This window comes from Nuphar pumila, chromosome 11, assembly GCF_984573655.1.
Source record: "Nuphar pumila chromosome 11, dmNupPumi1.hap1.1, whole genome shotgun sequence".
In the NCBI taxonomy this organism is placed as follows: Eukaryota; Viridiplantae; Streptophyta; class Magnoliopsida; order Nymphaeales; family Nymphaeaceae; genus Nuphar; species Nuphar pumila.
The window spans coordinates 7424541-7450401 of NC_143259.1; the positions used below are offsets into that span (position 1 = coordinate 7424541).

Genomic DNA, 25861 nt, shown 5'->3' on the forward strand with positions numbered 1-25861 from the left:
TTCCAACCCACTGGAGTAAATCTTGATATTTTAACATGACATCCTTCCACATGTATAGAAGCTTCACCTAAAATCTAATAATTTTATGTACAACATTTTGAGAGAACTAATTTTCTCCTAAACTCTGTCAGAATAAAATTGAACCAAACCTTACCTTGTCCTACCTGTCCATCCCATCCTTAAATTTATATAGACATGTCGCGGTATCTCTTTACTCTGAAACTTGATTTGTACCTTCCTTTAGGTGCTTTGAACAATCCTTCTCAATTTAGATTTTTTCATTAACATTATTTGGGCGTACCAATTTCCTTACCAAAGTCTGTCGGCCTGTACCCTATTGCCTGATTTTGACTTTGACCTAAACCTAAACCTAAACCTAATCCTAATCGAGATTATCCACTGCCCTAAATTCCTAACCCAGGCCTAGCCGCAAAAGAACGCAACATGTTTCTTACCATATTCTTCTACAAGTCACTTTCAAACTCAACTATGCCGCATTAGATATCAATCAAACCTGGATTCAGATTTGGGCCCATAACCTACAATTTCAATTTGGATTCAGTTCAACCATGACTTTGCCAGTATCCAATCCATTCACACTCCCAATCTCTATCTAGACTTACATGTAAAATTACCAATCCAGATTTCGATATTCATACAATTCAGAAAACTTAAGGACTTTCATGCGGTTCCTATTTGAAAACCTATACTAAACCAATCTATTCAACAAACAAGAAGGAACCAGCAAAAATATAAACTAGACCCAAATCCATATCCAATCCAATCCAAGTCATTGTTCAGATCCAGGGCTGTCCCCACCCAGGAATGTGTAGTATTAATTCGAGGCCACATTTTGATGGTAATATACGTTTGAACGGAGTTTAAATCATTATGAAATCATGGACCACTCCATAGACTAGTTTCGCCCCCCAAACCACTCCACACTGAACACAAACGACTATTTTTGTGCAAACAAGATGAGCATATGCAGGGTGATATCACGTCCAAAAGGCTTGTTTTCCAATCACATAGTACCCGGAAGGGACTCACCAACCCTGATTAAGGCCGCATTGAGAAACATTATCTTCTTTTGCATAAGCCGATGCCCAACATATTGAACCAATGGGGGCGAGGGTCCTAACCACAGAGTTTTCCTCCCCATTGGTTCAATATGATTAACCTGTTACCAGGTTGTTGGCTTCTCCATGTAACTAAACCAAATAAAAAAAAAAGCAGGTTATCTTCCATTGCTTTAAACCAAATTAGACAACCTGCCGAATGCTCCAAAGCTTTGGAGATATGGTAGAGCACCTTGGCCCAACTTCCACTTCCAAAAGTCATATGGAACCAACGAATAACACAAAGATGAATGTATCCAATCTACATTGGTCTCAGTTTCTGCAATCACAAGAATTCCATCAGGGAGCATACAATATCATTCAGTTAACCCACGTAAGGCTCTGTTATGGAAACACCATTTTAACGTGTTTTGCCAAAATGTAATGTTAAAGGAGCAGCCAAAAACATCTTGCGGATGGTGTTGAAATGTAATGTTGGGGCAGCCAACTCCATTCTCAATCCAGCTTTTTTTTTTTTGAAAGGCAAGCTGGGGTTAGGCAGACCCCTACCAGATATCTTTTAAGCCCCATGTGGCAGAGGGATTTGAACCTGGGCCTTCAGCTTGGCACAGGACCCCGGTTACCACACGTGATACCACCTCGGTTCTCAATCCAGTGTTTTGGGAACACTACTGCTCCCAAACAGCAGAGCACCGGGGGAAACCACAACTCACCTCCGAATCAAGGCTCCCAAACAGAACCTAAGAGGCAAAACAAAAACATCAGACGTGAAGTAAGCTGAGAAGTTTAATCAATCACCAGAGGGGAAATTTTCCATGAAGACTTGCACAAGATAGCATACTGATTTCTGGTTCATAAAACTTGCAGGAGCTAAGTTGCATTATTGTATGAGTACAAAAACTTGACCAAGAATTTATGAAACATATCTACATAGACTACGCAAATAGCCAAAACTGACAGAATTATAAAGTTATCAACGACTTTGTGATCAAGAAGAGCAAAGAACGGCAATTCTTACTGCTACCTCACACTCCAAAATCCATCTGATCAATGCATAAAGATATCAGCATTGCCATCATCAACTTGACCTGCAAAGTTCAGCCCCCTTGACCTACAGAAAGCTCCTTTAGCTTACAATGGATCTATCCGAAGCTGATTATTAGGAAAACAAAACAGAAAAAAATAAACCAATTGCAATACCCAAACAATTAAGCATATTGTGAAGCCAGGAGAGACATGAATAAAAAAAACAATCAAAGGGGGTGGAAGAAAACACGTAGTTCCTTACAAATATTTATTTACTTGAACATAATGCATGCACTCGGTTTCTATTCAGAACAAGTTTGCATACAGATCATCCACAGACTGACAGTAATGAGACCAAAAAAGTGCACAGATTGCTCATATCCGAGATTTCGCTAGTAGCAGCAAACTCACCATAAACATGGTCAAAATCAGCATGAGTATGCAGCCTGTATCTAGCCCTTCTAGAAAATTCAAAGTCCCAGCAACAAAAGCACTCTAAATCAGCTCCCAGATTATTGGACATACAAGCTGCCAATCTAACATGAGACCAGCTTCAAGGTGCACTTTGTACTATATGCAAACCATTCTATTTGACCTTGAACTATTTCAGAGCAATCAGTGCATAGAGCAGTGTCCTGGAAGAATCATCAGTTTAGATTTGATCATCAGAAAAGTTTACAGCAAGATCCCAATAATGAGCAACCCTGGCATCAGAGAAAACTTTGCGAGCAGCAGCTTCAGTGCGACACTGGTGAACAAGAAATCTGTTGAAACTTGCCTTTGCAACGCTACCCTGCCACACTAGCAGGCATTTATTAACCGAGGTGTTAGAATTTTCTTCATTCTCATCTTCATTTACCACAGCAGCAGCCCAATTTATGCGTCTGAGCATCAACTTGGCATATCGCTTGATAGGCTTTGTACCACCTTCAACAACCACAACGCTAAGTCCTTCTGTTATCACTACACAACCAGTCAGTCTATTTTCTTGAGCATTTACATCAACCTTGAAGCGAGTTTGCAGGTGTGAAAGATCATTAATCTTGTAAACCGAGACGATTGTCTCCAGCGTATTTTCATCAAATAGTTTCCTTTCCTTCTTCTCGCGACGCTCAGCAGGAGTAAGCTTGCGAGCGATATTTCTATCGACATGAGCCTGCTCGCGCTCAGCTGCAGCAGCACGGATTTCCTTTTCCAACCTTGTTGGATCTTGAGTAGCTTCAGAACCAAGCACTTTCATAAGGTTGCTCATCTTTACTTTCGGCTTTGGAGGTTCAATTAAACCTTGTCGAATCATCTCCTGCCTGTCCTTTTCCTTAGCAAGACGCCTCTGTGTCCTTAATTTCTTCTGCTCTTTCTTTGTCAGCTTTAGAGGCTGTGGTGGTGGTGGTGCAGGTTCAGCTGGAGGTTCAATTGGAAGAGGATGCTCAATATAACAGGTGATCTTTTCCTTCTTAATTTTAATATCTTCATCATATGTACCAGACTGTAGAAGCGGCAAATCCCTACACAGCAATCAACACAAGAGAGATCATATGCGGGAAACCACTCAATTGTCAAATAAGAGAAAAGAGGGAAAGACAAAGAAAACCTTACCACCACTCGACTTCAGGAATGGGTTCCTTTGGTTTCTCTTCCTTCAAAGGAATTCTTTCTGACAGCTCTATAAGATTTGGGTTTATATCAAGTTCTGCCTTGGCCTTTGCAAGCTGAGCTTGCTTTGTTCTCAACTCTTTAGCTTGTGCTTCCCCAAATTGACTCTACAAAAAGAAAAAAGAAAAACCTTTAGTTCACAAAAATATATAAAGCAGACTAGAGAACATGCACATCAAGTACCTTGAATTTTAGTATCTCTGCCTGCTTAGACCATTTTCCTTCCTCAACAAACTGGAAATTCATCCTCTTGGGTCTCAGAAGTTTTGTTTTATTGATACCCATGCTTTCATCAAAATAAGGGTTGGACTCCGCATCAGCATCTAAATCAGGTCGGATAATTTGAAATGCTTCTTTTTTCTGCTTGTTTATGTTGACCTGGCATTTGTGGACAACAAAAGGAACGTTACAAATTTAGTCATGCATATAGAGATTAAGGATGAAGGACCAAATAATACAAGAACAAACCTTTAAAGTACTAAGATTAGTCAGCTTTGGCAAATTTAAAACATTTCCATGTTCATCTATTTCTCTTCCTTGTGCATCTAGGCGCAGAACAGGAGCCTTGGCTGGTTTCTGCTGTGCAGTTATATTTACTGGAATCTGTCCAGGAAACAAATTCAAGAGAGGAGCAAACTCAGGGTCTTGCCGAAAGCCCATCTTTGCTGCAAGCTCCTGTGCTCGTTTTACGGCTTCTATATTTGCCACATTCGGGAGCCCGAGAAGACTGGGTGTGCCGCCTGGAGTTGGTTTCATAGAGGTAGGAGCAATCAAAGGCAAAGTTGAGATACTTGCTGAAGTCTGGCTATGGGTGACCGGTGCAGACATTGCAGACACTGAAGAGCCATCCTGTAATCCTACAATTGACGTCAGAATATCAGGCACTCCCTGATCTAACCCTGCCTGCACCCCACCAGCTGAGCTCAAGCTAGCAGTCTTATTCAGCTACAAAACCGGCAAGAAAGCATTAATAAATGTCCTTTTGATAAAATGATAAAAATCAGAGCAGAAACTTTTAATGTCTCCAAACTAAGAAAAAATAATGTCATCTGCAACGTCCCCAGAATTTTTAATTAAAGATCAAGAGAGGAAAAAAGAAAGAAAGCATAGAAAGAAAAGAAAAGAGACTCACTTGAGGGTATTTCTTCAACTTCTCTGCCAACTCTTTCTGAATTTGTAAAGCCTTCTTAGCTTTCGCTAAAGCATCAAGAGACAGACTTCCGCTTTTTCCAGCTGCTGAAGTTGCCCCATCTGTACTAGATTTTCCAGGAACCTCATGAGATCTGACAATACTAACTCCCATAGTTTCATGGGTTGTAGAAATGGGAGATACCTTTGAGGTGGATGGATGGTTAAAGGTAGCTGAGGATTCAGGCATATCACTTGATGCCACTGACTGGGTTTCCAGAACACCCTACAAGAGTTAAAAACATGTGCCCATGTCAGTGAACTTAAAAATGAAAGATTATCGAGATTCAATGATTATGCATATGAACTTGATATCATGAACTTTGTTACAAGGGAACAAAAAATATTGCATCCTTGCAGACAGGAAAATTTGTACAAAAACAAAAGAAAAATTAACTTCATGGTGCCATGTGGTGGTATGCATTTTATGTAAAAAAAAAATGCTATGATCCTTAAAAACCCATTTCATGTACAAGAAAAATATGTTATGATGCACAAAAACATTCAAGTGCAAATGATGTGTGTGTGTGTTGTTGCAGCACCGCAGCAGATTGCCTAACAGCTAGAAAAGATTTATTTTTGCTAATGTACTTTTTCCATTTTTCAAAATATTGCCATATTAAATAGGACAAAACCCGAGCCATCCAAGAGATCTAGTTTGACTCAAAGAGTGACAAGCTGCAGGCTAAGTTCTTGGGTTGGACAACCATGACAACAACAATAACCAAAGCCATAGAGGAGTAATCCCTAGTAGTAGATACAAGCTCCAATTGACAAATATAACAAGAACCAAAGCCAAAGCTTAAAATATTCAACTCTGGCCACCATCACCTTACAACATTACAGATCGTGACTTGCAAGCTTTGAATGACCTATTACTCCACAGCTATGTCACATAGGTGCGGGTGTGGATGCAGGTGCAGATGCGGCACTTTAAAAAAAATTGGGTGCGGGGGTGCGGGGAGGGTATATATATATATATATATATATATATATATATATATATATATATAGAGAGAGAGAGAGAGAGAGAGAGAGAGAATTTTTTAACAGTTTTAAATTAACACTAATGAAATAAAAACAATTATCATATCATCAATTCATCATGCATAAATTCATGCAATAAATCAAATTAATAATCTACAATTGCTATTCCTCATCAATAAAAAATAGCATCACACTGGTGCGGAGGTGCATATATATATGGATGTATGTATAAGTGTATGTGTGTGCATTTATGTATTTATATATATAATATAAATAAAACTAGAATCCATTAGGGTTAACTGAATCTACTTTTGGATAGAAATGGACCTCAGTGTGGTTGACTTCACCTGACACGAAGGAAGCCGTATCCAAGTGTCGCACCCGCATGGGTGAGGGTGTGACGTGGGTGTGGTGCCCTGTTATAAGAGTCCGTGTTACATAGCTTCACAGTATCTAGTCAAGACAATAAAACCAAGAGGCCCCATTTCAACCACAAAAAAGGTTTGTGCTCTATTTAACAAGTTTTGGGTTTCAAAAAATGTCATTCCTTCTGTTGATAACATGAGAACCACCACCATGAGTAGAAGGGCATGCCTTATTAGTAGAAAAATCTTTCTTAGAATTCCCCACAAACACAACGAAAAAATGTGCCTAAGTAGACAAAATTCTTGCCATGGGTTAGCCATTCATAAATTCATAGGCTTAACAACATATGGATAAAACTAGAAACCTCATGAACAAAATGAAGCATGGTGAAGCACTTCCATTACAATGAATGACACCTCAATATCTGTTGCTTCAAGTCAACAGTGATCATCCCACTACAGAAATTCTTGCAAAGGGAAAAATGACTATTGTGTAGCTCAATAATAACTAGATCAACATGCATCAAGTATGTAATATCAAAGTCAAGATAATTATGATAGCTGAAAACATTGACACTTTCAAAGAACATTGAAATAATTTCCTCTTAACATATTTCCAAAAAACTTTCAAAAATATCTCTGCATCTAATAGAATAAATGATGCTTGTGAAAATCTACTAAACACCTTTTTTCTTACTGCATTGGCAGTCCAGTTAGTAAAAGCCTTGAGCCTCCACTCCAACCCTCCAACCCCCCACCCCACCCACCCCCGGGAAGGGGAGTACACCCAGCCTCCACCTTACAGCAAGGGATGCCATTGTGGGCTTCAAACAGTGGCTGTCCCATGTCAAGTGAAATTAATGTCACTGCTAGACAGAAAAGCAGAGCATTTGTGGGATGCTTTAGCATGCATGCATGCATGCACATAAATCATCAAAGGATCGAAGCCTTATTTGAATTTCTTACTGAGCTTGAAATTGTTAACCAAAAAATCAGTATTTCACCCATTTCAGGGTCAGCAATGAGTTTAAACTTTACTATCTTATTTCTAATGTCTTATCATACTATTGTATTCGCCAATAAACTTAGAATCATTGAGATATCACAATCAGAATGGATATCAAAGAGTAGGTTGAGTAGGAGGTTTCTTTTCTTTAAGATTTTTTTTAACTCTGGGACAAAAATCTACAAGTTATTTGCAGACTAAACCAGAATTCAACTTTGGCAAGCATAATCCTGGTATAATAATTTGGTGTAGCATATAAAGGAGGTGGGTTTTTTACCTTTTTTCTCTGTTAACATCTGTTTCATCATATATATCTCCTCAGTTGTTTCACTGTTAAACATGAAACACTGGTCTGCAAACTGGCGAAGGTCGCAGGTCTCATCAGACAATTTAACACCAGGACTAACGTGCTAAAAAACAATGACAACCAGCTGGAGACTTTATATCGAAAACAATTCCAATATAAGTTAATGATGCATAAATCAAGAGTCTTACAGATATTCTGCAGGCTATTACTACAACTGGCATGATATGTTACTTGGACACTGACACGGTGTCGGTGTCAGACACGGGAAGATGCCGGACACAGCGGGTCTTAAAAAAATAAACACTTGGATATGGCTATATATATAAGAGAAAAAGGAGAAAATTAAAGAATGATGAAAACAAAACCATAAAATATAAAATGCACATTCCTTTCTCATTTGTAATCTGATCCTTGACTATTTCATAAATGTCGATGACATAATATAAACAATGTAAGATTGTAAGTACAAAAATATATCATCAAGACTAATCAACAACCACACTTCTAAGGTAAAACATAGAGCAACAAAAACATATACTTGACACTTCCTTGTTTAACAAGTGTTCACAAAGTTGGACACCGGTGTCCATGATGCACAAAATAAGACACTTGTATGGACACTCGCTGGGCACGGCATGTCTAAACACATTTTAAGGTGTCAGAAACTCGACACGCATGTCCAAATTTAGGACAATCTTGATTTTAAAAACAGCGTGTCCGGTCGTGTCCAAGAGTGGGTGTCGGTGTCGGGAAGTGTTTGACACCGACACTTCAGCCTGGCAGAAATGTCCATGTAACATAGCTGGCATGGGTCTTCAATAATTGGCTGTTATAGCCTGAAGCATACCCAACTTTTGAGAAAATGGATCATGTATATGTGCTCCAAATACATTCTTGGAATTGCAGCCAAATCCAAATAAGTCCATCTCTGACTGTATTCAATTATATTATAATGCATGTATAAGTGTAAAATTGATGCAGTGAGGGAACCGAAGCTTCACGTTAATGGGTGCCGCGTTGACGCTCTTTGATGCAGTGAAGGAACCGACGCTGGTCTGCTAATGGGGCTGACGCTGATGCTGATTCTCCAATGCACGAACAGTCGTGCAACAACAAAATCTCAATGGAAATATGATGCAAGGAATCGGATCAATCGATCCGATCAAAAGTTTATTAAGAACTCGTTAAGAGCTACAATAAAGAATGAAAGGAAACGAGCAAAATAATGAACTATTGGCTGGAATGAAAGAAATCACAAAATAAGAAAATGCAGGCTGCAGCAGACTGCGTCAGATGAAAGGAAAACTCAGAAAATTCCAATAGTCTGTCACGCACGCAACCCTAGGATGGGTATTTAAAGGGTTCAGCTGGATCCGGGTCTCGGGTCCGGCACTGGACCCGAGACGACTCCTGTTTGCTGCTGGATTTGGGGCGTCCGGGCGTATGCTCGTCTGGAGTAGGTACGCAGGGGTACATCATCCCTGCGTCTTGGTGTCGTGATCTGGGTCGGATCCACTACTTGGATCCGATCCTCGATCCCTTCGTGCAGGTCCGGTCATCTGCCTAGGTCAGGCTGTATGGATCGGGGTCGATCCTGCTCTGCATCATTCTTCGCTGGTTGGGAAGAAGTCGGCTCTGACGACTTGTCTCCACAGTAAGCATATAGATCAGACACATTGAAGATAGGCGAAAATATGTCAATCTTCAGGCAGTTCAAACAGGTAGGCATCCGGTCCCAATCGTCCAAGAAATTTGAAAGGGTCATATTTCTTAGGACTCAACTTGCCGTAAGTACCCACTGGGAAAAGCCATACTAACTGACCAACTTGGAACTGAACATTGTGACGAACTTGGTCTACGAAAGCTTTGTAAGCTTCGTAACTCTCCACAAGCTTGGCTGGGACTTGCCTATGTATATCACGCATGTACTCAATGGCATCAAACGCATCTGGGGTTGGGAGACTGGTCACAGGTGCTAGATCTACGACATGAGTGGGTGACCGACCATAAACCACTTGAAAAGGAGACTTGCCCGTGCACCGGTTGATGGAGTTGTTATACGCGAACTCGGTTTGAGGCAAGACCAGAGTTACTGGAAGCGCCTAGGTGCATGGGGAAGCGCGCTTCCCCGAAGTGCGTTTCGGAAGCGCGAAACGTCGTGCTTTTGAAACGTGCAAGGAAGCACGCTTTTGTTTGGGAAGCGTGCTTTTTTTGGGAAGCACGCTTCCCCCTTTTTTTTGTAATCTTTTTTTTTGCTTCCCCCTCGCTTCCTAGGTCGCTTCCGAGACGGTTCGTAATTTTCTTCTAAGTCACCCCACGCTTCCCGCTTCCTAAAATTTTGAAAGTGCCTCGCTTCCCGCTCCCACTTCCCGTATCGCTTATTCACTCTCGTTTCCTCGACTGGTAACTCTGGGCAAGACTAGGTCCCATGTTTTGACATTCTCCCTCACTAGACTCCTTAACAAGTTCCCAAGGGTGCGGTTCACAACTTCGGTTTGGCCATCGGCTTGTGGGTGGTAAGCACTACTAAACTGGAGCTTGGTTTTAATAATGCCCATAACGATTTCCAAAAATGACTCATAAAATGTGTGTCACGATCTGAGGTGATCGTGCGAGACAATCCATGAAAGTGGGTCACATCCTTGAAGTAGTATGAAGCTACTAACGAGGCGTCAGTGGTTCGCTTACATGGGGACAAAAATAGTCATTTTGGAAAAACGGTCAACCACAATTAAAATGGAATCAAAACGAAGCGAGGTTCTGGGAAGACCCACAACAAAATCCATGCACACATGTTCCCAAGGTCGCTCAAGGATGGGCAACGGGGGAACAAACCACTATTCTGACGTCAACTCTTGGACACTTGACACACTCGACAACTCTAAACAAACTTGACAACATCTTTGCGCATTTTGAGCCAAAAGTAGCGTTCATCTAACAGAGCGAACGTCTTATCATGTCCAAAATGCCCAGCTAGTCTCCCTTCATGTAACTCAGAAATCAACTGGAGTCTAAGAGAGAATGCAGGCACACAACTTATTACCTCGAAAAAGGTAATTGTTATGTATACTAAACCATAGGTCAACTGTGTAATCGGAGGAGAGGCACCCTTCCCAGACTTGCTAGAAATCAGGGTCTGTTAGGTACAACTCCTTGCACTGCTCAAACCCAATGACCTGCACTGACATAGTCATCAAAAAGCTATTCTACTTGCTAAGTGCGTCAGCTACCTTGTTCAGAGTACTTGATTGATGGCGAATAGTGAATGTGTATTATTGCAAGAAACCGACCCACTTGGCATGATGAGCACTCAACTTCTTTTGACTATGATCCGTGTACAAGACAAATTCCTTATAAATAAGATAATGCCTCCAATAATGAAGGGCTTGTACCACGACATAAAACTCAACATCATAAGTGGAGTACTGGCACCTGACTTGAGTCAGCTTTTCACTAAAGAAAGCAACGGGTCTGCGGTTCTGACTCAAGACTACAAATTTCTCACTTTAGAGGCATCACACTCAACCTCAAAGACTGCGCTAAAATAAAAAAGGGCTAAGACGGAGGCACTAGTCATTTTCTCTTTGATGAGCGTGAAGGCCTTTCCCGTCGCCGATGTCCAATGAAAACTAGTACCCTTTAGGCACTCTGTGATTGGGGCCACGAGGGTGCTGAAGTTTCTCACAAAACGATGGTAGAAAGTGGCTAACCCGTGGAAACTACGGATCTCTCCTATAGTCCTTGGAGTAGGTCATTCTACAATCGCACGGACTTTGGCGAGATCTGCCTTCACTCCATCAGACGACACAATAAAACCCAAAAAGACCACACTTGACGTCATAAACTCACACTTTTTGGCATTGACATACAACTTCTCCCTAAAATTTCTAGGACCTGACGCAAATGACTCGAATGATCAGACAAAGAAGAACTATAAATCAAAATGTCATCAAAATATACAACGACAAACTTCCCTATACAAGGACATAACAATTGGGTCATCATGTTCATGAAAGTACATGACTAACCACTCATACAATCCATCACGTGTTTTGAATGTCGTTTTTCACTCATCTTCCTATCGGATACGGATTTGGTGATACCCACTTTTTAAATCAATTTTGGAGAAAATAAAGGCACCCGCCAACATATCAAACATATCATCCAACCGAGGAATGGGAAAACGGTACTTGGCAGTGATGTGATTGATCGCCCTACTGTCGACACACATGCGCATGGACCCATCTTTCTTAGGAGTGAGCAGGGCGGGCACTGCGCAAGAGCTTACACTCTCACGAATAAAACCCTTTTGCAGTAGCTCTTGAACTTGCCTCAACAACTCGGCATGCTCAGATGGGTTCATGCGATACGCGGGGAGGTTAGGTAAACTCGATCCCAAGACAAAATCAATGGCATGTTGTACCACCCTCATCGAAGGTAGACCATCGAAAAGGTCGTCTGGCATAATGTCGTGAAACTCCTCAACAAGGAGCGTGATGTTCGTGGGAACGAGCAACGACGTACTCATCGATGGCTTAGCCACCAGGGCATAACAATAACCATCCTCCCGACAATGGCTCAAAAAAGACCAGTAAGATAGGCCCACGAGCTGGAAAACTCGCTCAGGCTTATCCACAGTGAGAAAACCGGTCTCCTTGATAGGGAGGACTATTCTATGACCCTTAAAAATAAATGAGTATATGTTCCTACGGCCATCATGAGTGGTCTTGCGATCAAACTATCAGGGACGTCCCAAAAGAATGTGACACGCACTCATAGGGGCTATATCACACCACACCTCATCGTAGTAATGCTCCCTCATGGATAACCAAACTAAACAACACTGGGTGATAGGAACCTCATTTCCTCTTTTGAACCATGCCATCTTGTATGGTTGTGACACTTTCTCCGTTTTCAGGTTCAAGGTGGACACGACACTCTCGGACACCATATTCTCACACGCCCCAGTATCAATTATAACATCACATGCATGCCCCTCACAGTTGCACCGGGTTCTAAAAATGTTATTCCGCAACCATTTTGCAGGGGTCGACTCTCGAGGTGCGGTCAAAACATGAAGGATAGACAATAAATTTTCGACGTTGTCGTCGAACTCTACGAGTTCCCTCTCGTCATCTCCTTCAACCAATGACTCACCCTCACTTTTACTATCAGACGCTGACTCAACAATACCCTCGACGAAATGAGTGTTCTTGCTCACGGTGGGGCACTTGGATGCAACATGACCTAACTCCTGACACCTAAAACAACGAATGGTAGACTCACTAGGCTTGGCCTTGGATCTGGTATGGTACGCGGGTCCGAACTGGTCGGGTTTGCTAGGATCTACTCTAGGGGTGGACTTTGAGTCTTGCTTCCTAGGGGAGCTCGCTCCCCTGATTGGGAAACTTGACTTGGGTCGACTGGATTGGTCACCACGGGAGGTCCTATATTCCTGCCTCATTTTCAATTTTTCCTCCACATTTATGGCATAATTGCTTGCCTGATCCAATGACTCGACTGTGACACAACTGAAATCATCAGAAATAGCAGGACGAAGACCAGAAATATACCTCGTGACTTGCTGGCGGGCGGTCTCCTTGATCTGCACTCGCAGGGATAGACGATGGAACTCAGCAGTATACTCCACCACAGTACGGGTGCCTTGATGCAGGGTCAGGTACTCCTTGTAGGCTCTCTCAGCGTGGTCTGAATGCACGAAATTTGACTGCATCAATCTCTACATCTCCTTGTATGCGCTCTAATCCTTGTCACTCCCTTGACCTCTGCAGCTCAACCCAGCATGTCTGCGCTAAGCCTCTCAACCAAGTGAACGCTAGAAAGACACGACGGTGCTCAGCTACAGTGTGGTAGTCGAAGAAAAACTGTACGACATAGGTACAGTCGAAGAACTGCTCTACATCGAATTGTCCTGCGAACTCTGAAAGGTCTAGCTTCACCCCATTTATGGAGGGGTGCGTTGGTGCTCTCTGCTGACGAGCCTCCACCATTCTTGCAGGATACTCGTTCCATAAAGTGCCATCATCCAACATGGCTTTATCACCATCTTCATGGTGTTGCTCGCCTGGAGGCTGGTGCTGACAAACTCCAATGACGTGTGGTCGACGCTTAGGTTGCGTCGGTCCCTGCTGAATCTGCATGGCGGCTCCTGGAAACTGCCCCAGTTTGGCTCGCCCGTGGGTGGTCTGGGGTCGGCGTTGTGGCACAGGTATGATTGGATGTCCTACTAAAGGTGGAAGGGTTGCTCAGGTTGTGGGTTTTGGGTTGGTGGGAAATGGATAATGTGGGTTCAGGTTATGGGTCGGGTTAGGATAGGGGTAATGTATTGGGTATGGAATCGGGTTCTGGATCGGGGACGGGTTAACGGATTGGGTCTGGTACGGGTATTGGGTTTGGTTGGTGTAATATTGGGATGATTCACCTGATTGAATCTGGATCGGGTCAAGTCCTAAACTATTCGTCGGACCCAGAATGAGGTAGGTGAGATCATGGATCGAGTTGTGGTGTGAGAAGGTCTGGTTTGAACTCGATCCTTGATCCGTACCAAGATGGGTCTAGTTTTGGCCCGGCTCAAATTCAAACTGGAGCTCCGTCCGGGTCCAATATAGGTTTGGGTCGGTATTGGATCTATTTTGGGGCTCAAAAGTAGTGGGTTGGGGCTGATTCGGGGTGAACCGGGAACTGAGCCCAACTGGGTAGGTCGGGTATGGGGCTTCGAGACTCGAACCCGCTCCCTGGGACCCAAAGGATGGTCCCCAAGATCCGGGTCTGGGTCCCACTGTCACAAAGTCCGGTCCGGACCCTCTCGGGTTCGGACCCATCCACAAGGACCCGTTACCCCCTACACGTTGGTGGGCTGCAGCAGCGCCCCCATGCGCAGGCTCAGGAAAGTGGGCCGGATCAGCCCCGGCCCTGGCTGACGCTGTTGTGCCAGCAACCTGGCCCAGCGTCACATTGGGGCCTTGCGAACCAAGCTCGGGCAGTGGCACGGGCACAATAGCAGGAGGCCAGGCCTGCGCACCCGGGTTGACGCTGGGAGGCATGGCGAGAGCCCCGTGATTTGGCTGGCAAACATCGGCGGCCAGATTAGCAGTCGTGATAGGATCCATTGTTAAGGAATGTACCAGATTCGGGGCGATGGCGCGACACGAGATATCGGTCGGCCTGGTTCGGCTGCGGCAGCATGTGCTTGACTGTCTGCGTCATCACCCAATCTCGCTCCCATTTTCAGCATAGAAGTCGTGCATGCCTCCCCGGATGACTCGATGGCCACGATCCGATCTTCGATTCCATCCAGTTGTTTCAACATGCCGACTACATCCTTGCTTACGCGTAGCATATTTTCTTGGATCTTGGTCATCATGTCGATTATCCGCATCATCGGATCCTGGTTGCCGGTTTCCTCCCACTCTTTTCTGCTTATAGGATCGTTCCTCGCTTATTGCGCCATGTCGTTGACGAAGGAGGAGGGTTGGTGCTCTGATACCACTTTGATGCAGTGAGAGAACCGAAGCTTCACGTTAATGGGTGTCGCGTTGACGCTCATTGATGCAGTGAAGGAACCAACGCTGGTCTGCTAATGGGGCTGACGCTGATGCTGAATCTCCAATGCACGAACAGTCGTGCAACAACAAAATCTCAATGGAAATATGACGTAAGAAATCGGATCAATCGATCCGATCAAAAGTTTATTAAGAACTCATTAAGGGCTACAATAAAGAATGAAAGGAAACGAGCAAAACAATGAACTATCGGCTGGAATGAAAGAAATCACAAAATAAGAAAATGCAGGTTGCAGCAGACTGCGTCAGATGAAAGGAAAACTCAGAAAATTCCAATAGTCTGTCACGCACGCAACCCTAGGATGGGTATTTAAAGGGTTGAACTGGATCCGGGTCTCGGTCTCGGGTCCGGCCCTGGAACCGAGATGACTCATGTTTGCTGCTGGATCTGGGACGTCCGCGCCTGTGCTCGTCTGGTGTAGGTACGCAGGGGTACATCATCCCTGTGTCTTGGTACCGTGATCTGGGTTGGATCCATTACTTGGGTCCGATCCTTGATCCCTTCGTGCAGGTCCGGTCCTCTTCCTGGGCTAGGCTGTATGGATCTGGGTCGATCCTGCTCTGCATCAAAAATACATAAAGAGATTGGGTGTTGATTGATCTAGTTGGAAATGGATGCTTGTATAGGTTGACCTTTTTGTCCCTGACATCACTGAACTGTATATGTATCTGGTCATCTTAGGATTGTGACTATGGCTTGATCTCAATTTGCCCCATATCTAAACCACTTCACCCCATTAGGACCCATCCACCAATTTAACACTAAGACTGACATATAGCCTAATATCACTCCATGCTAATCTATGACACTCGCACTAATTTAACAAGTATCTCAAATGCTAAATCATTTCAAAGATACTTTCAGTATGTATTAATGATGCACAGTATGGTTCTTCAGTATTTCAATAGGCAATTACTAGCAAAGTTATGTCCTACATACCGGTATATGCTATGCCTTCAAGCCCCAAACTCCTGCTGTTTTCTCTTTAAAGCGTCAGAAACAAGAACTTCTCTCCTTCTTCAGAAGCTCTCAACTTCAGTAGTACGGTCAGTTTAATGTGAACACTCTCTTACATCCCTAGCTTAAAAGCTTTATCAGGATAATCAATGTTTCAAAATCGAGAGAATTAAGTCATTCCGCAAAAAACATTTTTTTCTAATTGAACACGATTTCCACAATAAGATCTCAGATATTCAGCAACTTGCAGCTTGTATAAATGCTTACGATGTGGTTACACATTATGAAGCTGTTTATCGAAGTTTGTGCACGTGTATCGGACTATCAAACAAGTCAGACAAGCAATGGGTAAGAAAAGAAGTGAAAATGCAGAATTACTAGATACAAGGAATAAAATATCAGATTCAGCAACCATCTTTCAATGCATAATATAAATAATAATTATCAACAATAACCTACAGAATAAACAAAAAGGCATATAAAAAAAGAACGTTATTCAAGCTTGGGAACCAACTTACATTAGCCAAAGAGCTGCCTTTTGCCGAAATATCACAGATGTATGACCTATTAATCGGCTCCTTAACAGCCATATTATCGGCAGAAACCAATGTCATTGCCTCTATGATATCCTCCTTCATCAGGTCTTGAAACTTCCGTGTCTCAGCCTTATTCCTCCTCTCCTCTCTAGCCACATCCTTCTCCATCATACTCGCTTCCACACGATCATCCTTTGGTACCTCCTTCTTCTCCTCTTCATCCAAAACCCTGATCCGTTTTCCGTTTTTCTCCTCGCCCCAATTTTCCTTGCGTTTCACAGACTGACGTTCCATCGATTCCGCACGATCAGACTGTCTTTCGCGATCCAAAGAATCCTTAGGCCGGTGGTGATCTCTGTGCTTCTCCACTTCTTTATCCGCACGCCTCTTCTCATCTTTAGCAGAACGAGTGGTCCTATCTTTCGATACCTCGACTATATCTCGGTGCTTCTCCCCGCGGTCAACAGATACTTCACGGTCAGTGCCAACCGATCTCTCGAGATCAATCGAACCCCCAGCACGATCGCGACGACTACGGTGATACTCTCCATCTCTATCACTATGCCTCCTCTCATCCTTAGCAGAACGATAAACCCTATCTTTCACGCCTTCATCTTTCTCGACGCTCCGACGCTTTTCTCTCCGCTCGACGGATTCATCGCGGCCAACCGAGCGCTCCCGATCCACAGAGTCCCTCGCTCTACTTCGATCCAACTCATCCTTATCCAAACGCGAGACCCTGTCCTTCGATCCCTCGTCCCTGTCCGAAATCCGGTGCTTCTCTCTACGCCGATCATCGTCCCGGCCGTCCCTTCCGTGGTGCTTCTTCTCACGGTCGTGGTGCCGGGACTCGTGCGAATCCCTGTGTCTAAATTCAGACCTCTCCCTCTCCCGACCGTTCCTCTCGTCGTGGTCTCGACCTCTGCGGCCCTCCTTCTCCGTCGACGGCATGATTACCCGCTAAAACCCTAACCTAGCGCTTCGCACCGATCCCTGACCACAAGAAAGAGAAAGCAAGCAAAAAATAAAGAAAGGAAACCCTAGAATCCTTTTCCCTCTCTCAATTGGAGAGAGACAGAGAGAGAGAGAGAGAAGTAACAGTGTTTGCAGGAGAGACGGAGAAGCGTCGCAGCCCGGACTTCAAACCCGATAACTTTTTGCATTTAAGGGTTTCTTTCGGGGCGGGTTCGGCACCTTACATGGGACCCACTCCAACACCATGTAGTGATCTGGGGATATGCCGTATGGTGGATGGTCGGTGATGCTGCGTTATCACCGCCCATCATAACTGTCGGCGGGACCCACTTTAAGAAGAGGCAGTACCTTTCACCGGATCCAAATCCGAATAGTCTGGTACCTTCGTAATTTGCTTTCAGGGGTTCAAATGGATCAGGCTCGGACAAATCCGGCAAACAATGTCACATGGGAGGCCGACGCACCCGAGTTGGGTGCGATGGGTGCGGGGGCGGGGCACCAAGTGCGGCAGAGAGAGAGAGAGAGACCTTCTCCCTGCCACCCACCCTATAACCATATATGGGTTTGGATTATTCAATCCAAACCCATATTTGTATGTATGGGTTCATTCCCAACCCATATTATTTTGAGAAAGATACTTATAGATTTGATATTTGATTTAAACTAAACTTAAATAAATAATTATATATATATATATATGACCGTACTCATAACTTTTATATTTACCGTGTCGCAACACACACTGCATATCCATTGTGACATAATATTTAAAAGGGTAATCTAACATTAAACAAGTTATAAAGATTTAATTTTATGAAAATAACTAAAATATTCACAAAATAATAGCACTTTTTTAAATACAAGGTTACTTCTAGAGGTAAAAAAGGTAATTTTGATTGCTTTATAAAGTTATTTATTTTGAAAAGGTGATTTTATTTTTAATTTGCACCAAATTCAAAAGACCTTTAATGCCCTAAAAAAATAACTATACATTTTAAAAGTACTATGCATTTTGCTTCTTGGAGCTCGAGGATAGTAAAAAAGGTATGATAGGTCTTTAGCAGGATGAATTAAAAGCCCTTGAATCGTGTGCTTGACATATCGCAAGATCTGTTTAACCGCGATCAAGTGATCTAAAGTAGGGCATGTCATAAATTGATAAACTTTATTGACTACATAAGCCAAATCAGGTCGAGAAAGAGTGAGGTATTGTAGGGCCCCAACAATACTACAATACAAAGTTGGATCATGGAAATTTGGGCCAAAACTTTTGGAGAGGGTGAGAGTGGTGGATAATGGAGTTAGGCTGGGCTTGGCCCCAATCATGTCTGCTCTGTTGAGATGATCAATAATATACGTTTGCTAAGAGAGCAAATGATGTGAGAATTAGAAACAACTTTAATACCCAAAAAGAAGTGCAAGTCCCCAAGTTTCTTAATTGCAAACGAGTCACTTAATTAAAAAATAAGTGAAGAGATAAATGAGCAAGAGTTGTCAGTCACCAAAATATCATCCACATATACCAGAAGAAAAACAACCAGATACCCTTTTCACATTATAAAGAGTGATGTGTGTTTGTAACACCTGCAGAGTACTTTTAATGTATAAAATATTATTAATAAGTTTTTTATGTGAAAAAATATAAAAATGCAATTTATTCTAAGTTTAATTCGAAACTATATTTTATGAAGAATTAAAGTCTGATTTTAGTGAAATTCGTATTTTTGAAATCAAACTTATGAAAAATGAAATATGTTCATGTATACTAGTTTTGATTTACCTGTGTTGAATAGTATATCCTACTGGAGACTCAGTGAGTCTGACTCCAATATAACATGCAGTTACTGAGTAGAGAAACCTTGCAGTGGTGGGACATTGCGGCAGGACCAAAGCCAAGTCTTTCCTTTCCTATAGATTTTTAATTGTAGATATTTATTGTTATTTGAATATTTAAGACTCTGATGTTATTTGCAAACTGTGAGACTGAATTAAATTAATTATGTGATTGTTAAATTTAATTTAATATGGTGAATGGTTTGATAGACTTGTAATTTGCTCAATCTTTTTATATTATTTTGTTCGTAAATGATTTTTGTTGTGGTTTTCAAACTATTTAAAAAAAATGTCATTATTTTTTGGGTAAAAATTTTGGGGCATTACAACTTTGGTACCAGAGTAGGAGAAAAAAAATGGCTCAATACTCATCCAATTCACCATTATCACTTGGTGAATGTGTTTCTTTTATTGTAATGACATTGTGATGAAATAGTTCATTAAAATTTAGTTTTTGTGACTTATACAAAAATCAGAACTTAGATGTCAAATAGGAACATCATTCGTAATTTTTGTTAAATAAGCATAAAATTTATATAGACCTTTGGGTTTTATTGCAGATAGCCAGACTTCAGCCTTAGGGTTGGGCAACTCAAAGAGACTTCCTATTGGAAGCTCTCAACACGTTGATTGCCATGTGCCATAACCTCGCTACTAATGGGGTAATAATAATGGCAACAATGGTAACATCAACAACACAGAGAATGACATTGAGAACCATGGAGTGAGCAACAAACGCTTTATGGAGTTGAATCCCCCATCATTCTCAGGAAAAGAGGATTTTGATGCAATAGATGAATGAATTCGCGCTATTGGCGAAATCTTTGAGATCCTGAAGGTTCCCACAAATAGAAGGGTTACCTTTGACACTTACCATCTGCAAGGAGATGCCAAGAGTTAGTGGAAGATCATGGGGGAGGTATGGTACACGCCAGCCCAGCGACAGGTGCTTATCTGAGGACAGTTCTCGGAGGTGTTCCTAGACACCTATTTTTTGCAGTATGCGAGGAAACACAAGATGCATAAGTACATAGATCTCCAGCAGGGTAGCAAGAAGGTGGTAGAGTACACCACCTTGTTCAGACATCTGGAGAAGTATTGTCCAAATGCCTACAGTATTGACGAGGCTCGTGCCAAGAAGTACATTCATGGGCTACGAGACAGGTTGAGGACCCGAGTTCTAACGAGTCGCCCGTAGAATCTAAGCCAGGCCACCAAGATGGCTATTGTACTTCAAGTAGAAAAAATATAATTTTTAGATTAACTTTAAGATAACCCTATCAAATTGTAATGAGTACTTACGCTTCACAGGATGATTGGGAGTTTCCAAGAAGACTCAAGCTAAGTGATTCGATAAGCCAGAAGGCAATGGAAACAAGTCTAAGAGACCCACAGTAGGAACGAGCAGGGCACCACCTAGTAAGAAGCCTAAAATGCAGCAAGGTAGAGCTAATTATCTACAATCGACTACTAGAGTGTATCCAAAGTACAAGAGGCAACATAAAGGTATATGGTATAGAGACACAAGAGCTCGCCTACAACATGGTGAGATGAGACATTTTATAAGGGAGTGTCCCAAGAGGTTGACACTAGGAGGAGCAAACACGACACTGCAAGAACAACAACAACAACCATAGCAGCAATGACAATAGCAATCCGAGCAATAGGGATGAAAGAGAGCCACTGGCCGTGTGTTGGTAACTATTGCGGAGGAGTTGCAGAAAGATGTAGATGCCAATGAAGGTACTATTCTTGTTGCCAAATATGATGCTAGAGTACTATTCAATACTGGTACTACACATTCTTTTGTGTCCACACATTTTGCTAGTATGATTGATTTGACACCCATCACAATGAGGTATATATTGGAAGTGGTCATACCCTCGAACGATAGGATAATCGCTTGCATATATCTGCCAGATGTGGAAGTCATTATTTTTTAGCATAACCTCTTTGCCAACCTGATCGTATTAGATATGATTGGGTATGATATTGTTATGGGTATGGATTGGATATATGAGCACTACACTTGTATGGATTGCCACGCAAGATAGATATGGTTTTTCCGGCCTGATCAACTGAATTTAAGTACAAGGCTGGTAAGTCAACCAAGAAAAGCAATATGATTTCAACGCTGAAAGCCCAATAGTTTATTGAAAGATGATGTGAAGCCTTTCTGGCCAGTGTTTCCCTAATGGTCCCTTCTATCACTCCTATGAGAGAGTTAGCAGTTGTCAGAGACTTCGCAAATGTATTTTTTGATGATTTGCCAAGACTACCACCTACAAGAAAGATTGACTTTGCTATAGAGTTGGTGTCTGGTACGACCCCAATCCCTATGGCTCCCTATTGTATGACCCCCTCAGAATTAGAAAAACTGAAAAAGTAGCTCTAGGAATTGACGGATATGAGATTTATTAGGTCGAGTGTATCACCATAGGGTGCACCGGTGTTATTCATCAAGAAGAAGGATAGATCAATGCGCATATGTATTGATTACCATATGTTGAATCAGGTGACAATAAAAAACAAATATCCCCTTCCACGTATTGATGATTTGTTTGATCAACTCTGAGATACAAAGGGATTCTCGAAGATAGATCTCTGATCCAATTACCATTGATTGAGGATCAAATACTTAGATGTGCAGAAGACGACGTTCAAGATGAGATATGCCATTACGAGTTTTCGGTGATGCCTTTTGGACTAACCAATGCTTCAACAACGTTTATGGACCTAAGGAACAAAATTTTTCAATCGTATCTAGACTTGTTTGTGATCGTATTCATCGATGATATATTGATTTATTTAGAAAGTGAGAAAGATCACAAAGAGCATTTGAGGATAGTATCAGAAATACTTAAAAAGCATGAGTTGTATGCAAATTTTTCTAAGTGTGAGTTCTAGTTGAAGCGGTTATGTTTTTAGGACATGTGATCTCAAAAGACAGAGTGTCAGTAGATCCTACTAAGGTGGAAGCAGTCTTGGACTGGAAGCAACTGAAGAATGTTTTAGATATTCGTAATTTCCTTGGTCTCACCAGATATCATCAAAGATTTATTTCGGACTTATCCAAAATAGCTACACTGATGACCAAACTTCTTCGCGAAGGGATTAAGTTCGTATGGACTACCCAGTATGAAGAAAGTTTTTAAGAGCTGAAGAAGCGACTTACTTCAGCCGCAGTGCTCACGTTACCGTCAGACCATAGATGATTTGTAGCTTATAGTGATGCTTCAAAAACTAGGCTTGGTTGTGTTCTGATACAACACTATAAGGTAATAATTTATGCTTCTCATCAATTGAAAGTGTATGAGCGAAACTACCCTACACACGATTTGAAGCTAGCAGTTGTAGTCTTTCCTCTTAAGGCATGACAACATTATCTTTATGGAGAGCAGTTTGAGGTTTTCTCTGATCATAAAAGTCTCAAGTATGTTTTCTCGTAAAATGATCTAAACAATATACAAAGACAATGGTTAGAATTTCTGAAAGATTATGACTTTTCTATATCCTACCACCCTGAAAAAGCAAACATGGTGATTGTTGCCTTGAGAAGGAAGGCATGAAGTTTAGCAAGCATTTTGAGCAGTGAGTGGAGACTACTCAAGGATTTGATTGCTTGGAGACCTTTTGGTTCAGACTCAAGTGGAATTAAGATCTCAAGTCTTGCAGTTTGAACGAATTTTATTGATTGGATCATAGTTCAATAGAAGGATTATTTAATTTTTTTGAAGATGGTGACTATCTGCCAATATGATGAGTCAGCTCCACACCTAGAAAAGGGTAACAACATATTGTATAATTAGAGATTATGGGTATCAAAAGACCCACAATTGCAAAAAGAGCTACTCGAGGAAGCATATTGGTCCAAGTACACGATACATCCAAACAGTACCAAGATGTTCAAGGATATGCAACAAAATTACTAGTGGCACAAAATGAAAAGTGAGATTGCAGAATACGTTTCGAGATGCCTAGTTTATCAGCAGGTTATAATAGAATGTTAGACATCTGGAGGGATACTACAAATAATAGAAATACCCCAGTGAAAATATAAGGACATTACCATGAAATTCGTAGTAGGTCTGCCCAAGTCAAGACACTAGTATGATACTATCTGGGTGATTATGGATCGCCTTACGAAGTCGGCATACTTATTACCGATCAGGGTAAATCAGACTTTAGAGAGCCTAGCAGACTTGTATGTAGATGAGATTGTCAGGTTACATGGAGTGCCTATCTCGATTATTTCAGATAGAGATATGTGGTTCACGTTCAAGTTTTGAGGACAATTACAAAAGGCTTTGGGGACAAAGCTTAAGTTTAGTACAACATTTCACCCTCAGACAAACGAACAATCAGATAAGACGATCCAAACACTAAAAGACACATAATGAAAAGTGAGATTGCATTTAAAGTTATCTTGCGCAGAATGATAAGACGATCCAAACACAGAATGATAAGACATGTTGTGTGCTTGCACAATGGATTGAAAAGACGATTAGAGTAAGCATTTGAAGTTATCTGAGTTTGCCTATAATAATAGTTATCATTCAAACATCGGTATGGCTCCATACGAGGTTTTATATGGGCAACCCTGTAGATCTCCTATTTGTTAGAGTGAGGTTGGTGATCGATCTATTGAGTTACCTATAGTACTGCAACATTATACTGATCAAGTGTAGTTGATTCAGAAGAGGCTTTTAACAGATCAAAGTCATTAGAAAAGCAACACAAATCCAAAGCATCGTGAGTTTGCCTTTGAAGTTGGAGATCATGTATTTGTCAAGGTTTCACCGACCAAGAGTGTCTTTCAATTTGGCAAAAAAGGTAAACTTAGTTCGAGGTATATATGACATTTTTTTTGTTCTAGAGAAGATCAAAGAATCTGCGTACAGATTGACACTACCTCTCTAAGTTTTGAACATCCATGATGTGTTTAATGTGTCAATGTTGAGAAAATATATGTCAAACCTAACACATATCATTCAATATGAGAATTTTGAGATATAGAAGGATCTCACGATCGAGGAGCATCCGATAGAGATTTTGGATTGAAGAAAGCAAGTATTGCAGACCAAAACCATCCTTTTGATAAAAGTGCGTTGGCAACATCATGGGATCGAGGAAGGCACTTGAGAGCCAGATGATGAGATAAAAGTAAAATATTTCAACCTATTCGGTAAGTAACGCTAGCTAAATTTCACAAACAAATTTTTTTTAAGGAGGGTTGGATGTAACACTTGTGATTTTTCAGAGTATTTATAATGTATAAAAATATTATTAATAAGGATTTTTATGTGAAAGGAATATAAAAATACATTTTAGTTTAAGTTGAATTATAAAAGATATTGTATAAAGAATTAAAGTTTGATTTTTAGTGAAATTCATATTTTTAAAATTGAACTTATGAAAAATAGAATATGTTTATGTATGCTGGTTTTGATTTAAATGTGTTGAATAGTATCTCCTAGTGGAGACTTGGTGAGTCTGACCCAATATATATATATATATATATATATATATATATATATATATATATATATATATATATTGTGTAGAGAAACCATGCAATGGCAGGACATTGTGGCGGGACCAAAGCCAAGTTTTTCCTTTCTTACAGATTTTTTGATTTAGACATTTATTGTTATTTAAATATTTAAGACTGATGTTATTTACAAATTGTGAGACTAAAATAAATTAATTATGTGATTGTTAAATTTAATTTAATATAATGAATGGATTGATAGATCTATAATCTTTTCAATTTCTTTATTCGATTTTTGATCGTAAATGATTTCTGTTGTGGTTTTCAAACTATTTTAAATATATATATTCTCATAATTTTTGGGTAAAAATTTTGGGGTGTTACAGTGTTACTGAGATGCTGGTATCAAGCTCGAGGAGCCTCTTTGGGACCGTAAAGAGCTCGTTAAAGGTGACAAACATGATTTGAAAACTGTAGGTCTTTAAATCTGAGAGGTTGTTCCATATAGATAGTTTCATGGAGGTCCCCATGTAAAAATGCATTATGGACATAAAGTTGTTTGACAAGCCACTGATAGTTGGCAACAATGGTGAGGACCGTACGAATATTGGTGGGTTTGAGTACTAGGCTGAATGCTTCAAAGTATTTAATGCCTCCTTGATCATACACATTTGCAACAAGACAAGCTTTATAAGGTTTTAGGGATCTATCTACTATGCGTTTAATCTTAAACACCCATTTGCAACCAATAATATTGTGGGTTAAACGAGGAGGTTAAGAGTCCAAGTAGCATTTTGCATTAAGGCAACAAACTCTGTGACCATAGCAACATACCAATGAGGACTCTGATTGGCTTGGCGAAAATGTCTGGGTT

General features: G+C 41.3%; 1 protein-coding gene across 1 annotated transcript; it reads right to left on the reverse strand.

Annotated features, from left to right (window-relative positions):
* Positions 1-2342: 2342 nt before the first annotated feature.
* LOC149821806 (protein RDM16-like) lies at positions 2343-17836 on the reverse strand. Its single transcript, XM_089981661.1, has 6 exons — positions 16671-17836; positions 4891-5172; positions 4227-4703; positions 3942-4136; positions 3702-3865; positions 2343-3610 (listed from the first exon to the last, which is right to left on the reverse strand). The coding sequence occupies exons 1-6, from the start codon at positions 17637-17639 to the stop codon at positions 2758-2760; spliced, it is 2940 nt and encodes a 979-aa protein (XP_089837787.1). The 5' UTR covers positions 17640-17836; the 3' UTR covers positions 2343-2757.
* Positions 17837-25861: the final 8025 nt, after the last annotated feature.